Consider the following 18,100-nt stretch of genomic DNA (forward strand, 5'->3'; position numbering starts at 1 on the left):
CATTTGGTACAGTTAATAAAAGTTTCATGTCAGTGCATTACTGATAATTACTCCATGCATTGTTATCGTCACCAATGACGGCAATCACTAAGCTGTAAGGAAGATCACATGCTTGTTGGATCAGCTCAATCATTCCATGTTTGACAATAAAATTTCTTAATAAGAAAAAGAAGATGAATAGAAAAAGAGAAATACTGCATTCTTGAAGAAAAAAATGGTCGAGACGATCTACAATACAGTCAACTCAACAAAAAACTACAATACTTAATGAAACCAAAATGAAAAGAACGGTATGTTCTTATTCAATGCACGGTTTGTTTAGAATAAATGCAGAAAACTTATTTCAAAATACTAACAATTAACCTGTTCTAAGCAATGATAAACATGTTTCCTACAACTGGTGGGTACCCATATGAAGTGGAGGTGTGCACAAGAACACTCCTTGGCTGGGTTTGCCGTAAGAAACCAAAAATCCCTTGGTACAACAGTAGCAGAAGAATGCTCAGCAGAAGAGCACAATCCTCCAAGCAATCAAATCCTGAAGGTGACCAACATCTGAAAGGGAAAATTGAACTGTAAACACTAGATGTGTATCAATCACAATTGCTGTACAGTCACTATTAAGTCATGCGACCTTGCAATCTCGGACCACAACACGTGGACACAAGAACAGACCTTGTTTTCTATCTACACGGATTCTCATAGTTTCACCCAAAACTTTGTTACACGCTTGCCTGCTAACTCCATTGCTTCCTGGCTCCTTCCTCAATTAACCGTCTCCTCTCAACAGCACACCTAGGGTGTGCTCATCCTATTCTCCAGCTCAAATAACTCTTCGTCCTCATGATCGCTCTCGTCATCTGCAAGCTCATTCGGAATGAATACATGACAAGTCAATATTGAATGATTCAAAGAGATCAGAACTCATTAAAAAACTACGCGTATGAATTTCTTAAGTAGAAAGTCTACGTGCCAAATAACAAGTAGATATTACGTGAAAGGTAATCCAAGGAACTTTAGGACTTGTATGTTGGGAGTGTAGCCATACCACTTTCAGGTGGACGTGCCATATAGTCTACGCCGGCCTGGAATTGAAGAGGCACAAGCTCCATGGAGAAGTTCTCCAGTTTCGCCATCAGCCAGTCTCGTTCCGTGATCGCCTTCTTTGCCTGCCGTCAAGACATTTATCCCTTGAAGTTACGGGAAGCAACATGATGCAAGATAAATGTTACTCTCGAAATACTCAATGATCTAAGAGCTCAATTCTAACCGCTGGGAGATATCAACGCAAATTTCCTCAAATGCTGTTCTACGAGGGCAATGGACTGATGATCGTTACGGACTCAAGTTGGGAGTTCAAGACGACCATAATTCTTGAGTTTGTGATAGGCATGAAAAACCCTGACCAATCTGGAAAATAGCCAAGTCGAACCTGATTCTTTGAATATTTGTGAACAGACTTCGACGAAAGATATTCAGTGAACACAAACCAATCTCTCTTCTTCGGTTCGAATTCCTAATAATAAATAACAGGGCAAAGGGAGAACATACAAACAAAGGCGATTCTGTCGACCAACGGGCCTCTAACTGAAACTTGAGTTTAGTCGTGGAAGGGTTTGAATGTTTGGAAGAACCGCGTGAAATGACCATTTTACTCACCAAAGGTTTCTAGTACATGTAATTATTTAAACCTTAGAAACAACAAGGCTTCTAACATAATAGTGGATTATCATACAATTGGACAATATTCAAAAACCTCCAAACGATTTTCATGAGCCTCTCCAGATTTTCTAACCCAGAACTAATAGTGAGAGAGAGAAAGAGAGAGTGTGTGTGTGTGTGAGAGCTACTACCATTTTTATCCAACATGACAAAAACCTCGAAGATAACATGAGAATTGTTTAATTCTGATTATTCCGTGATCAATGCAACGAGGACGGCAGAATTTGAGACCAAGTCTTAAGCATTGATTTAAATAGAAATTTGTCGGCAAAAGAAAACGGAGAGAGGGTTAGAGATTACCTCCAATTCGGCACCACCCGAGGGAGCAGGAATCGCTTCGTTTTTCAGAATGGCCGACCCGAAAGCGTAATGCAAAAATCTGCTGGCCTGCCTAAGCGCGCTGTCCTTCGTCTCCCCCTGCCCCAGAAACTGAGGGTAATCCAGCACAATCGAAAAAAAGCTCTTGTACTCGTTCACATTGTCCTCTTCCGACGCCACCATTACTGCATACTCGCGATTCTCCGCGTTCATGGCTGTCAGCGACGCCACCAATTCCCTGATCCCGGTGCCCGGACTCGAAGCAGGAACAGCCGCACCCGCTGCGACCCCATTCGCAAACACCAACCCTGATTCCCCGTCAGTGCCCGCCTCCGCCTCACTACTCCCACGACTCGCCACAATATGCCCACTCAAACTCTCAGAGACATCGCTCTGCTCGCTGTCCGCCGGCGCGAACGTCGTCGTCGTCTGCTGCTGCTTCTCTTCGCCACACTTATTCACATGGCGATCGTGCTCCTCCGCCTCCCACGTAAAATAGGGCTTGAATTCCAAACCCATCGCGCCAAATCACTCACCAAACCTCCTCTTTCTCTCCTCCTCACCCCCTCTCCCCCCACTCTTCCTATCCCTACACCAAACCACTCAAAACCTTACAACTCTTAAGCAGCCACGAGACTATCAACAACCCACCTTCAGAACTCTCCCAACGCGACCATTTCAATCTTACTCCACAACCGTACCCACTCCCAGACCTCCAAATCTCTCAACTCCCAACTCTCAACACCCACCCACCCACCCACACACACCTTCTTGCTCCTCACTCCCCAACCAATCGCCTTCCTTCACAACGTCACGAACACAACCATGACCACCATCATCAAACTCCACCACCACCACCACCCTCGCCGTCAGAGATGGCAAACCTCAACGCTCCCTAAACCTGCCTGTTCAGAGCCCATGACAACGAAGACCCACGGCGCGGGTCATGCGTAGCGGCAGCGGGAGTTATACAAGCAATCGACGGATTCTACGAACCCAGTAACAACAGACTTCTTCCACCCTGACGATGACGATGACGATGGCGATGGAGAGCTGTGAATGCGCGATGATGCCTTCACCCCCACGATACTGTAATGATGCCCCCTGTTGTTGCTGTCCGTGGTTGTTGCCGTCGGGGTTGATCAATTCCGCAGCGCGGGTTTGCGTGATGGAGCGAGAGATTGTGCGCGGAAGTGAAGTTTGGGAGCCTGGCGCCGCGACTGCGTGCCGGCTCTTGCTTCGCCCAGGGTCGCATTCAAGCTTCCACTCGGGAACGAACGAACGAACAAACGAACGGAAGGTTCTGGAAACGTAAAAAGGAAAAAGGAAACGTTTTGTGAAAAAGTTAACGTTGGTAGAGGGCTTTGACGGGGTTCGGATGAAGGGTTTTCCCTGGTTCAGAAAATCGCACTCCTGCCGCCGCTCCTGAAATTGCACCGTATTTCCAGTCCGATCCGATCCGATCGGATCCACCGTGTTGCGATAGTTCCTTCGCTCTTCGAAGCTTGTCGATTGGCAATCGGAAAGATGGGTTTGAAGGAGAAAGTCGAGCAGGCCGCCAACGACGTCCCGGCGCCGACCACCACGCCTTCAAATAATGTCCCTCACTTACATCTCCTCGAGGTGCAGGGTTAAAGCCCTCAGTTAAGTGTAGTTGCGATGCGACGACGTCGATCGTCGCGTACATTGCGACGATATTGGTCGCGGAGAGATATCGAGTTTCGTTGTGAAGCTGTTGCATCACCCTTTTCTTGACGTGATGGGGTAACAATAGTGCACATCGTCTAGATTGGCTCAGAGAGTGTTGTTGATGCATTCCCCCCGACTTGTAACCGAAGTCAAGATTGTGTCTTGGACAGTTCATGATTGCATTCTCGAATCGACTGTTATTCTTTTGGGTTAGCGCGGTAAATGCGAAGAATGTCAACTCATTACCCGGGTCTGCGCGGATCGTTGTTGGGGATGTATAGGTTTTGTTTACTCGACCAGGTTATGATACCAGAAAAAAACGTCCTTCTAGATTCATTGTGAAAAGTTGGAAGTACAGCTCTTGGAGTTTGCAGGGAGGAGATACTGATAGCTTTCATCTGGAAGCATGAGTGCAGAATATGTGATAGCTTTGGATTTTAGTAAACTTTGTTTGCAACCACCGATGCAGCCCCACATAGTACTCTGACTTGCGGGATCGTCTGTCAAGCGATCACACGAAATCTTTCAGAAATCATTGAAAGACGACACTGCCCCCTTAGCACTATTTTAATGAGAGAGAATATCTTTGGTTGTAGGCTGGACCGTCATTGTACGTTGGCATTGAACTTCTGTGTCAATTTGAGCTGTAAGGTCTTAAAGATCACGCATGTCAATGCCTCTGGATGTGAGTTGTGTGTTTTAAGCTGCCGGGTGAAATAGGACACCTCAAGCCCCCGTATCAGGAGACCTTCGTCCCATTTGAGTAAAGAACCTCTGATCTCTAACCATAACTGCGAAAATTCAACTACTTCATTTATATATATATATATATATATATATACATATGTGTGTTTAGTTTTGAAACGTTAAAAAACGTATTCCTAAGTTGATTAGTGAAAAACTGGTACAACTTTTAAGTTTTAGTTTGAGGTTTTAGTGCAAGATGCGTATTCACTTTTACAAGATGCACTGTACAAATTTTAGGAAGGAGGGAAATATAGCTTCATTTAATTGAAGTAATTGCACTTTTGACTACTAGTTTTTATTTTTAATTACTTTTTTGTTTTCTGATTTCTTTAAATGGTATACTTCATTTTGAGATTTTATACAAATTAATGTTAGTGCTTTCCTTTCGTGAGGTTTATTGTAGTTTATTAACTTAAACCAAATTGCTTTGTTTGTATTCTAATTACACCGTATCTCTCTTTGTATATTTATTGGTTCTTAGATAGTACAGTAGTACACTCACACTATAAAAGATCAAAATATCTTTATATTTTTAATTTAAGTGAAGGCATCATAAAAATAATTCATATTAAAAGTTGAGTGCTAGTTTTGGTCAATTTTCAAATTCTTATTTGTTAAAAAAGATGTAAAATATATATTCCTACTCTTACACAAATTGTGAAGTAGAGCATTTTGAAACTTTTGTAGTATTTTTTAGATCATTGTAGAGCATTTAGAAACAAAGATTCTTTTCTTTTTTGGATTGTTATATGTTTATGTTTAATAATATCTATCTATGCTAAATTAATCTTTTTAGAGATTATTATGTTGAAAAATATTAAATCAACTATAACAATGGTTAAATCAACCCACCCTTCAAAACCATCATTATATCCCTCTCATCAATCCCTTGTCCTTGTTCTTAGCCCTCATCTCAACTTCTCGTCCCTTGTTTCCCATTTCAACCTCTCATTCTCATTTGCAACCTTTCTTTTTCATCTCCACCTCTCCATTTCTACCCACCTTGAATATATATATATATATATATATATATATTATTGTTATTTTTTTCCTTTCATGAGGTATATATGTATATGCACAAATAAATAAATTATTGGTTTTTTTTAATTGCATGTGCTTTTCTATATACATATATATATATATATATATATATAGTAATAAGACATGTATCCAAAAGAAATAAATTATATTAAAAAAAATCCTAAAAAACATGAAAGTATCATAAGATACAAAAAAGGTTAAAGGGATTTCTTGGGTTTATTTTTTGTATTAAAGTAGAATGACATACAATACAAAAAATAATAAGAAATTTGGGATGAAAGATGGAAGTTAGGAAAAAAAACATAAATAAGAGATGTAAGCTAGAAATAAGAACTAAAGAATGGAGGATGGATGGGATTGAGACGAGATGGGAGGTAGAGAGAAGGTTACAATGAAGGTGTTGATTGATGGATTGGTTTAACCACTACCAAGATCAATTTAACATTATCTATTGTATTTTGTTATAATTTTTTTTTTTATAGGTGTGCAATGCATATTAATGTTCAAAAGTAAGATTCTATTATACTTTGTAATCTTAATAGATCAAGAAATCACACATTTTTTTAATAATTTTTAATTAAATTTTTTATATTATTTTATCTTAAAGAATATACACTATTTTATTAAATATTTTTATTCTATAAATTAAATATTTTTTTATTCTATTATTTTCTATTGTAGTACATTTAAGACTACAATCATATTTAATCTAATATACTCAGAATATATTCAATATATTCAAAGCCTAGTCATTTTTTAATATATAAGTTTTTTTTATCTACAAAAAATATATATAATATATATATATATATATATATATATATATATATATATATATATATATATATATATATATAATATAATATATATATATATATATATATATATATATATATATATATATATATATATAATATATATATATATAATATAATATATATATATATAATATAATATATATATATATAATATAATATATATATATATATATTGACTTACATCATATTTTATTAAGAATTAAGTACTATTTATGCCATATTTGATTTAATTTAAGGAAATTTAAAATATAAAATGGGCCAATTAATCTTAATGTAGTCATAAAGTGCAATTAGATCTTTAAATTTAAAATATTTAGAGCTTTATCAAATCATATCTATCCATTGTTGAGTAATATAAAAGAGTATAATTTATTTATTATATAATTTAAAATAGTAGAAGATTAAATTTATGAAAGGTTATTTTAATTTTATTAATGAATTAATTAATTTATATTATTTAAAAAAAACTTAATATCATATAGTCTAATTATTACAAATAAAAATTATTATCTAAATTTAAAAGCTTAATAAATTTTATCTTAGTTCATTATTATTATTATTATATATATATATATATATATTAAATAAAAATATCTTAAGAAAATTTTATTTTAGATCTTTTAATAGAATTTAGAAAGTTTGCATATTATTTTTTAAATATTTAATCAAAGAATATATTCTAAAAATAATACAGTTATCTTATGTATATTTAAACATCATTTACTAACATCTTTAAAGATTTATGTAAGATTATATAATACAATTCAAAATACCAAATATTAATTAGATTCTCATTTAAGATATATTTTAAAATAAATATATATAATATTTTTTTCAAATAATCAAGGGATATAATTAGAAAATAATATTTTTAAAAAATTCTTTTGTATCTTTAAAACACAAATATAATAAATTGTTACACCATTTATTTACTTATTTTATTTATTTTATTAAAAAAAATTAATAAATTATTAGTATAATTTTATAGTTATTTTATATATTGGCATTTTAAAGATCAATATGCAATCTATTATAGATTCTTTTCAGGATATTTTTTAATATATATATATATTCTTTTAAAAAATTTGATTATAAATAATGCATTCCTATGCCATTTACAATTGTCTTTAATTGAGGTCTTGACTTTTTGTCCTTTAAGATAGTGAAGATTTAGTTTTTATCTTATAATAAGTCTATTTAAATAGATATGTTGAAGATACAAATTTACTAGAAGGTTGTCAAATAATATCATTGTTGGGGTGGAGAGAGTTTGCCTCAAGAAAGCACTGGGTTTCTGGCTACCACTAAATGCTCAATCAAATCTAAGATATAAAAGTTCCAAGTTTATATATATAATATTTTCCCTTTTAGGGCAATTACATCAATACATTAGCCCAAGTACCCAAGAAACACCCAAATGTATGATAAAGTATCTTAAAGCCTTAAATATCCTTATGAGAAATGTTTTCCGAACTTCAACAGCTCATATCTCACAATCGGACCTTCCAAACAACCTAAAATTTAACATGAAGTATTGATATACTTTCAAAAGCTACCACAATAAAATTTAAGTGCAAATTCGTTACGGATCTTGAAATATCACCAAAACCCTAACAATAGCTTTAAACCCTAGCTTACATACATCCATGTGCTATTTTCTTCATATCTCACAAAATAAGTATTCAAATACCATGAAACTTTGATTTATAGCTTTTTAACCTAATAACTCATACTTATGGAAATTTTGAGCCAAAAATTCGTCCAAAAACTCAAGATATGGCTCCAACCATTACTATCAACAAAATGACTCACTTACTGCCTTTGAATTACATGTGCTGTCTTCAATGCCCTATAACTCTTTCATCCAGACTTGGAATTTATCAAACAATATATGTAAAGCGTAGCCAAGAAAGTGTTCTCTCCAACTCCAATTTTCGATCTTTCATTGCTCTCTGTATGCATATGTTATACTTCAAAGAGTGACAGTAGGTACAAATTTGACACCTCAACTTTGAACACGTATATTTCCTTCACAAAAACTCAAAATCACACAAACTCTTCATCCAAATTATATCCAAAACCCTGAACTTACTGACCTTAGCCTCCAAAGCTCAAATGCCCCCAAATGTGAAACCCTAATCCCTAATAAGGCCTTGGGCAGCCTCCTTGAAGCCCATTAGGCATGGCCTTCGACCAATAGGAATGAAGATTCCCATTCCTTGCCTTCATCCAACCATGCCTTGCTTTCATCCCTCCCAATAAGCCTCCTAGTTAAGAATTTCTTCTTTAGGCTCTAATCTCCTCTCAAGGCTTCATACTAACATTTAGATTCTATAATTTTTTTGAAATGCTATAGTTAAAAAGTTAAAACTCAAAATAAAGTTTCTTGAATCCACTCTCTTTAAATTAGTCTATTAACTATTCTAATATACACCAAGACTTTTGAACATATTATATGTTCTAACTAATTTTTACATATTATAAGCATTTACAGAATGACATTGTATCTCCCTTCGTGTAATGCTTTAAAATATAAGATTGATATAACATATGTCATATAGTGTAAAATTTGTCCAGTCTAACAAGTATTTGTCTTTGTTAAAGTAACATAATTTATCACCGAATTCTATTTCATTTCCCTTTTTATCTTTTAAAATATATTTAATATTATCTTAGAGCATAAAATGTGATTTAATCAAGTGTGCTTTGTTAGAAAGAAAAAAAAAATGTAATTCCTATGTTACCAAAAGTTTTGTTGATTTAAATCAATTAAATGATTCTATTAATTAATCAAAACTAACAAAAGATATCAAACAAATGATAAACACAGTAACAATGATAGATGTCTCATATGTTCTAGCATTGATTAAGACACTATTGTATCTTATTATGGTATGTAGTGTAAATTGATTAACTTCCATTACAATAATATTGTTGTTATTTTAATTAAAAATCATTTTAAAGTTATTTGGTTATCGTACTTATTGGTGCCTAAAAAATTTCAAGAAATTTTGCAACATAACTAGTAGTCAAATCTTAAGATCAAATTGACAAAGATTAAAAATAGAAGAATTAAAATCTTGAATCTACTCTAGTAAAGTATGAATATCAAAAGAAAATTTTATGGAAATTGATTATTTGCAATCATTTGATTATATTCTAGTTTTTTTTTTTTTTTTTTTTTTTTTAATACATAATATTAATTTCCCATTAAATGTCACATTTTAATGATCAAGCTTTGTTTGGTTTTTTGATGCAAATTTTAGAATCATAGTTCAATTGAAAGATTTGAAGGTTTATTTTCCTCAAAATTTGCAATTATGTATATATATATATATATATATATACATATACTAAAGTATTGTATCTCTTGCTTCACAATTTCTACATCAATTTGATAAACAAGATTCAAATTTCAAAGTAACAAATCTTTAAAACTCCTTGACAAATACACTTGTAGATGCTTTCAAGAAATTATGTTGAGAAACTCAATTGTTTTGCTATCTTTATCGTTTGATTGTTATTTTGTGTAGTCACTTATAGAAGCCCTTTAGAAGTCCTAATTTAACCATGTTCTTGACTTGCCTTTGGATTCCTTTGTTGCAGTTATGATCATTGCATGAAACAACATTTTGTTCTTTTAGTTAATCTTGCTTAACCTCTTGTGTTTGATTTGTAGGGTTGCCACATACACTATCTCTTCCTCACTGACATTGTTTTATTAAGCAACAACTTGATTTAAGTCAACTTATGATTGTAACCAAAATCCCAAGTTCTAATTTAATTACTGTCTCTTCTTCAGAACAGTCAGCTACAAGACACCGACCATCTAACATCAGTAGTTGCTAAGAATGAATTTGTGGTTAGTGCCGCACAACCATCTCTGATGAGTGCAAAAAAGCCTGAAATTTTAACTGGGGCGGTTAAGCTCCTTGTTGCTGTTGCAGGAAAATGATTTTGAGCAGATCTGAATTGTTTGTATAAATATATGTATATATATAGTTTTTTCTTTTCTTTCAATGAAACTCTGGCCTAAGAATTGCGTAGTCAAAATTTACAAAATATACTAAATTTGAGAATCTGACAGAATCGCTTGGCTGCGAGGTAAACATTTGCCGTGGTGAAGACCAAACTGCGTGAACTCAAACCCTCTGACTACGATTTTATCTAGCTCCACCTGGTGCCGACTTCACCATAGTCCGCTACTAACGTCGTTTAGTGCGTACTTGTAAAATTGTATACAAATTAAGAACTTTCAACGGCAGGACACCCCAGGACGAGGGCACTAGGTGGCCTGTCAAAGCGCAAGCATCAGGACTAAATAATGAATATTTATTATTCTCGAGAAAATTAGCAAACGGAATCGTGTTTCTGAACTTTGTTTTTTTTCATGCAAGAAGTGGATGTTTGTAAGCAAATGCTCAACTTAGGGATAAAATTCGACTGGAAACCGCAGAGCGTTGACTGGTGACATCTTTTCTTACTCCATCTCGATCCCTGATTCGTCGTTTTGCATGTCAGAAATGCTGCTAGATTATTGTGCTGTGGATGCTTGGATTGTACCGCAGCCGAGGCTTGTGGATGGGGCGTTACAGTGAATGGTCGCCGTCTTCGGAACCATACGGAACCCATCTGACAAAACTGCTTTAAATCTTTCTTTAACAGTTTGAATTTTCAACATTTTGAGCTTAGACAAATGAAGTGTTGAACAGTGTCGACCATCATCACTCCAGTCCTGTTCACTTGAAATATAATCGATGCTTGGCGGAGATACCAAGGCTGAAAGCTGACCAACCACAGCGCGCACTCATTTTGCTTCGCTCAGAGCCCTCGCGAATATGGGCAATAGTGCATATTCTCCCACATTCCTGACTGCTCTTCTATTTCATCGAAAAGTAAATGAGCGTTAGGCGGAGTTTCTTGTGAATGTAGTTGATGTCAAAAACAGCCCATGCGACTCGTCAGAAAATCCTGATTCACCCACCAGCTTCACTCGCACGTCTCCTCAGAAGTCACAAGAATGGAAAATGTTTTTAGAATTCAGACAGAGAGTAATGTTTGGCGATTTGAAGTTCCAGTTTTTGCATTTTTCTGAAGTGGTTGTGGATTCTGAAAACTAACCCCGCATGTGCAGCCTTCGGTGGCTTTCACCGTCCAATGCAATCGATCCATCTCTAGTCCCGAATTTTTTTACGTAGAATACCACAGTTCTCACCATCCCACAGGAGATGTCTGCGAGCAACACGGTGACTGAAAAAGATATCGTGTGATTGCAGGTATTGTTCAGTCAAATTATGGAATACATAATCAAAATTGTGGATATAAAGGAGTTAAAGAACTCCACATCTTTCGGTTGCTGACCAGATGTATTTACTTCCGGCCATCGACGGCGCTCGGTGAGAAGCAACTACTGGCCTCTTGTGTAGCCACGTTTGCGTGCATCGACTGCATGCTGCAAGTCTTGGTCATGTTCATTAGATTCGAAGCTCATGGACGCAACAGCCACATACACGTCTGAATTGCAAGTCAAGCCGTCGATTCGCACTACAGCGGACGGGTATGGTGCTCAATAGGGTAGAGAATGACTTTCTCGACTTGGAGATGGTATGTTGACATGGAGGTTCTATATTTCGCAGCATATTGCAGGGTTGAAATCTCACATGGTGCAATTCACTCGGACGAAAATTTCATACTTGTAGTTCACTGAATTCGTGCAGGTTGTTTGAATTCCATAGCTGGAAGTGACGGAACTTCAAGTGAACCGCTCTGCATATTTCCAAGTCTTCTGCTCCGGTTCGATTGGGAATTCCGTGGCGGCGTTGCTGGGTGTCCGTCACATCGCCGACATCGTTTCAACGTCATCGATTGGGGAAGAATCCTTGAGGAGTCGCTTGAGCTGAGGTATGATCTTGGGGACGAAATTCCAGGTGAATCTTAGAATTGAAATCTGCTGTTTACGTAATCCCAATCGAATGGAGTAAGAGCCGACAATTTCTACTGCATACCTGTCCTCTGTTAGGTTCAAATCCTTTTTAAATCCTTAGGATGGTGGCATCCTTCGTTTCGCCACAATTTCATATGCAGGTACACCCACTTAGGGCTCAGCCTGGAGATTCACCAATCGAGATCCATCTTCAACGCGGTCTCACCGGGTGCATTGCCGTCTGCCTAAGTTACAACATGGCGCCAGGAGTGGTTACTCAGGTCGTGCAAGGCATCAGTGCGCTTGCCAGCGTTTGGTTAATCAAATCCATCGTAGACGCTGAAAAAGAGAAGACCGTGACCCGATTCAGCCAGTGCCCGACGTGCAACGGATCCAGGCGAGTGCCTTGCATGTGCACGCGGTGGTCGGACAACGACGTGGGATGCAACACATGCGCAGGCTCTGGCATGATGCGGTGCAACTCCTGCGGCGGCAGTGGGACAGGGAGGCCGATTCCTGTGGAGATCCGAGCTTCCAATCCGCCGCGAAACCCTTGATTGTGTCAGATGAGTCTCCTGCTTCGCAACTCAAAAACACGCTGGCATAAATCTCATTTCGTTGTGTGAGAATTTCAGAGCGCTTTTGCAGCATTCCTTTCGCACCCATATCAAAATAATAGTGTGGAAAACGAGAACGAAAACCTAAACCTTGCACAGATTTAGGGTTTTGTAAGACAGCCTGCAAGCCAGTCAGTGATGGGTTAGGGTAGTTTTAGGGTTTGTAGGGTGAATTTTGGCCATTTCAAGCTTTGTTCAAATTCTCGTCGTGTATACTAATTCTTCTCATTAATTTTTTTAACTCGTCCATTTTGCAGCTTGTGGCTGGGGTTTTGAGTGCTCTGACCTTGTAAGCAAGTAATATGTCAATTGTGTTCATACAAGACCAATGGGGTTAAGTGTTGCAGAACTGGTTGAATAGCAGTTCATTGTTAACAGCGATTTCTAGTTGTTAGTCTGGTGTGATGTGGATAGTGTATCTGCAAATATGGTTGTGCCTTTGAAGTCTAGAAGGGGGACTTTGGATATACTCCATTAAGCTTCTGTCAAAACTGCCAGCGATGTCTGATCCATAATCCACATTTTGCCTTACTTTGGATCTACATTTTGTAGTCTATGATATACTTTTCATGATGTACAACTCCCAAGGCCATGATTGCAAGCCAAAATGCCCAATTCACAACCTTCTCTGATGCAATTTTCAACATCTTGAAAATCTTTGTTTACATCTTAAAATGGCAAATGTAACTGCCACAATGTATATCATTTACAAGTCTTTAATTGTCAACCAAAGAAGACATGTTCAAGTGTGATAATCTATAATTGATGTAGTTCATGAGCCAAATAGAGATGGTGCAAAACACATGGAATCATATTTGTTTGCAAATTAACAGCTATAATTTAGCATAGTTTGAGGATAGAGACATTAAAATAAATCAATAAATTAATGAATATATTTAATAGCAACTTGTATAGACATTAAATATTAGAATTGTACTTACAACAAAGAGGTAATTTGTAGCCAATAATCTATACTTATATTAATGTTTAACAACAAAAGGTAATAAATAAGAAACTTCTTTTGTAGCAAATGTATATTCCATTATTTGTTACAAAAGAAGAAAAAAACCAACTCATGCAAATATTACTTCCAATAAGTATTTCTATTTTTAAAACTATGTTTGTACTTTGAATGAGGCAGATGATAAAACTGAGGTGTCATTTTAATAAAAGTGATTGTAGTGATCTGTATTTGATAAATAATATACTTATTAAATATTACTTATGTACTAAATCATACACTATAAAACTTTTGTGAAGAATACTCTATTCAAAAAAATCTATTGTCTTAGTCATAAATTATTCTTAGTATTATAAAAATATGATTTTTAATTTATAAATTTATGACAAATCTAAGCAATTTTCTTATTGCTAAGTAGTAGGTGACTTTGATATTTAAAATATATGTCTACAAAAGATAATATTGTTTCAAATCCAAACTAAAAAAATAAATGTAATATTTGTATTAGAGATCAATTTTTTTTTGTTGTATATGTAATATAAATATTTATTTAGAGAAAATTTTTCTAATTATCTCCGCATTAGTTTAGAGCTTTTTTGAAATGTATATATTAAGCTTCATTTATACATGAGAATTATATATCAATTTAAATAAATAAATCTGAAATATCTTTTTGTACAAATTATATCATATGAGCAAAATATTTACATATTAATTATATAAACTTAAAATTCAAATAATAATTTACATTTATCAAGTATTATCGTGGATTTTTTTTTTATATATAATCTATTTTTATATACCTCAATTTTATCATCTACCTCACTCAAAGTACAAATATATTCAACATATTGTATTTATAGCTCAAATAATATTATAAATTATTAATTTTTTGTATAAAATAGATATAACATGTGAAAATACATGCCAACTTACACTACCCATCTTTGACTTAGTTATAAATATAAAGACACAAAACCTAATTAAGATATATGAAATTAATTTAATATTGTTGTATATAAATAATTCTTATCGTCACAATTTTTTTTCACTTTTATTGTCTATGCTTGTAGCATTAGTAAATCTAGCAACAATATTGAAAAATAAAGATATAAGTTTCACATCTTTGACATTAAATTGGAGGTAGAATAAAACTAATGCCAAATAAAACTCTAAGTATTCAAATAGTTGTATAAGTCCAAATCTATTACATCGCAAATTATACCTTAAATATTGAGCAAATATAGTTGTAAGAAGGCTTGTTTTAATAAGATCTTCAACACAATGTCATAGATATACATATTTACTCCAATAATTATTAATATGATTAAGTAGAAGTAGATAAAATTATATTAATTTTATAATATCTTTTAAAGAAGCTTCCTAGAAGCTTTATAGATGCTGGTTTGACTTTATATATGTTTGTAGTTAATTAGTAGGTTAAAAACTTAGTGAATAAGTTAGCTTCATGATACATATATTAATAGCTTATAGAACAAGCTAACTATGTGGTGCACATATTGATAATGTCTTGTAAGTTAAGTCATGTGTCTAGTAAAATCTATACATGTTGGAGGTTCAATATAATATCACAATGTAGGTCTTGATTAGAGAATATATATAGAAATAAGAGTGAGGCCTTCTTCACTCTTGCCAATGCCTTTCTAGTCTTTAGTCTTATTTCAAGACTTTTTAGTCTTCTTGTCTTTGGTAATAGACATTATAATTTAATATATTACCATCTTTAAAAGATTTTTTAGTGTTTTTGAGTAATTTAAGAGTGTATTGAAAAAAAAAACTTTGAAATTTATGTCTTTAATAGTTTGACAAGTATACTAGTTCATTATTCTTGTCTTTTTATAAAAGTGAGTAGATTACCTCACTTCTATTGTTGTATTTTGAAGGTTGCAGATTATTCACATTTAAACAAATTATTTAATTTTTAACATTGATTTTTTCTTTAAAGAGAGCAGATTATCTTTCTTTGTGAAAATTTTCATTTCACATTAGAGGTTGCACATAACTATCTTCTAATTTAACTTGTAAATTTGTTAAGTTTTTTGAAATAGAAAGAAAAATCATGGATGCTATCCTTGGCAAAAGTAAAAATAGATTAGCAACTATTGCAAATCTTTACAAACTTGCTAACACTCTTAAAGTCGAAATTCCACACATTATTAATACCAACTACAAAAACACTAATTCTATTTCTATGAAAGAACAAATTTTATGTCAAGAAGTTGTGCAGTTAAAGGAAACAAATGAATTGATCTTATAACCAAATCAAAGAACTTTTGCTTCTATAACTATGACATATATAAGGATTAGTATGCCCAAAGAAGTTTAATGGAACAAAATCAAAATCTTATGGATTTTTGCAACAAATCAAACTCAATCTAAAGTTGCATCTCTTCCAAAATCTTGATGGATTTACTCAAGTTGGATTTAAAGATACACTTCTATCAAAAAGTGATCTTTCTTGATTTGCACTTTTGATGGAAAAAGATTCACAATTCCTTTATGATTTGAATTCATTTCTAAAAGTGTTTAGGACTAGATTTGGAGAGTGTAATTAAAAAAGAGTGATAGAAACCAAATTCTTATCTTTATGTTAAGAATCACGGTTAGATACCATATATGTTGTTGAATTCCAAAACCTGACTTACGATAAGGATTGAAATGATAAAGCTCTTATTAATCAATTTTAATATGAATTAAAAGATAATATCAAAGATTGGATATTGATAATTTCAAAAGTAGAATCTTTGAAATAATTTATTACCTAAGCCATTGTATACAACAATCAATTATTTGAAAGGTGTCAAGAATAAAGATTTGGCTGAAAAAGAATAAGTCAACTAAAGATGATAATCCTTGAATTTTTAGAAACTTATTTATTAAAGTCAAATCCAATACAAATTGATATCATATATTTTAAATCCCTCATGGAGTAGGAAAAGACTAAATATTGTCAAGTGTATTTCTACTTATATTGTAGAGAAGCTAAACACACTGCTCAATATTATTCAGAGAATCAAAGCAATTAAAGAATGAAAAACAAGATTGACAAAGAAGACAATGTGTCAAAAAATGAGTTTTTTCAACTACAATAAGGACTTTGCATTTGGAATTATGCGTAATACCTAATAAAGGTCTTATTCTCTTTTAAAATCTTTCATCTTGTTTTACAAAAGATGTGTATTTAAGACCTAAAAATCACAAAGTTTTTATATTTTTAGATTCAAGAACCTAAATCTATTTTATAGACAAAGACTTTGTGAAAAAATAAGAAATACTTTTGGTCAAGAAAACTAAATTCGTACATATAGAAGTCATTGATGGTTGTTTGTTGTCTTCTAAAAATGTTATCTATAAAATTATTCCTTTAAGTATAACAATTAAAGACCATATTTACATAGTAATATTTAATGTGATAAGATCTCACTCCAATCTGCTTATTTTAAGTTTATCATGGTTAAAAAAATATAATCTTCAAATAGATTGAATTTCTCATAATTTTAACTTTTTTAGTAATTTAATTCAAAATCTTGTTAATCAAGTAGAAATATATAAATTTAGTATATTCAAATCCTTGTTAATAGATACAAGAACTTTTATGCATGCGACAAAAAAATGGATCATCTATTGATATATATGCCATGCCAATTTTTGATAGTCAAAAGATATTAAGTGGTATTTTTAGCTAATATCAAGATTTTTAGATGTTTTTGAAAAAAATAGTAGATATTCTTTTAGAGCATCGACCTTATGATTATTCAATTGATTTATAAGAAAGAATTCAACCACCATTTGGACCAATCTATATCTTATTGCAAAATGAGTTGGCTCCATTAAATGAGTACTTTGATAAAAACTTGGCTAAAAACTTCATATGTCATTCAAAATCTCTAGCAGGAGCTCCTATCTTATTCGTGAAGAAATAAGATAGATCTTTATAGATGTGATTAGACTATCAAAGATATAAGAAGATCACCATCAAGAATATGTATTCCCTCTTTTGATTTTAAGATTTTTTGATTAATTCAATCAAAGAAAGATCTATACAAAAATAGATCTACAAAGAGCATATAATATATTCAACATAAAAGAACGAGATGAATAGAAGACTACTTTTCAAACTATGTACGGATATTTCAAATATACTATTATAACTTTTGGACTCACAAATACAGCAATTCCTTTTCAACATCTTATGAATGATATTTTTTGTGAATATTTTGATTATTATTTTTTGATTATTATT

General features: G+C 33.4%; 2 protein-coding genes across 3 annotated transcripts; one reads left to right on the top strand and one right to left on the bottom strand.

Annotated features, from left to right (window-relative positions):
- Positions 1 to 268: 268 nt before the first annotated feature.
- LOC112294889 (uncharacterized) lies at positions 269 to 2,777 on the bottom strand. The gene is made up of 3 exons (XM_024545868.3): positions 2,023 to 2,777; positions 1,049 to 1,169; positions 269 to 860 (listed from the first exon to the last, which is right to left on the bottom strand). The coding sequence occupies exons 1-3, from the start codon at positions 2,557 to 2,559 to the stop codon at positions 796 to 798; spliced, it is 723 nt and encodes a 240-aa protein (XP_024401636.1). The 5' UTR covers positions 2,560 to 2,777; the 3' UTR covers positions 269 to 795.
- An 8,154-nt stretch (positions 2,778 to 10,931) lies between these two features.
- LOC112294124 (uncharacterized) lies at positions 10,932 to 13,417 on the top strand. 2 transcript variants are annotated; one of them, XM_073540025.2, is made up of 3 exons: positions 10,932 to 11,892; positions 12,053 to 12,236; positions 12,420 to 13,417. In XM_073540025.2, exon 3 carries the CDS (start codon positions 12,516 to 12,518, stop codon positions 12,813 to 12,815), a length of 300 nt encoding a protein of 99 aa, XP_073396126.1. In that variant the 5' UTR covers positions 10,932 to 11,892; positions 12,053 to 12,236; positions 12,420 to 12,515; the 3' UTR covers positions 12,816 to 13,417. The 2 variants fall into 2 exon arrangements, with proteins under 2 accessions (XP_073396126.1, XP_090099724.1); XM_090243598.1 differs by having other exon boundaries at positions 11,810 to 11,939.
- Positions 13,418 to 18,100: the final 4,683 nt, after the last annotated feature.

The sequence above is a fragment of the Physcomitrium patens genome, chromosome 17, assembly GCF_059467195.1.
Source record: "Physcomitrium patens ecotype Gransden chromosome 17, ASM5946719v1, whole genome shotgun sequence".
Lineage (NCBI taxonomy): Eukaryota > Viridiplantae > Streptophyta > Bryopsida > Funariales > Funariaceae > Physcomitrium > Physcomitrium patens.

Excerpts from the sequence above, each read along its gene's own strand:
- LOC112294889 (XM_024545868.3), bottom strand. The coding sequence starts at position 2,559 with ATGGGTTTGGAATTCAAGCCCTATTTTACGTGGGAGGCGGAGGAGCAC. Across the intron at positions 1,170-2,022 it reads CGGGTGGTGCCGAATTGGAG|GCAAAGAAGGCGATCACGGA; the intron begins GTAATCTCTAAC and ends TCTTGACGGCAG. Across the intron at positions 861-1,048 it reads GGCACGTCCACCTGAAAGTG|ATGACGAGAGCGATCATGAG; the intron begins GTATGGCTACAC and ends ATGAGCTTGCAG.
- LOC112294124 (XM_073540025.2), top strand. The coding sequence starts at position 12,516 with ATGGCGCCAGGAGTGGTTACTCAGGTCGTGCAAGGCATCAGTGCGCTT.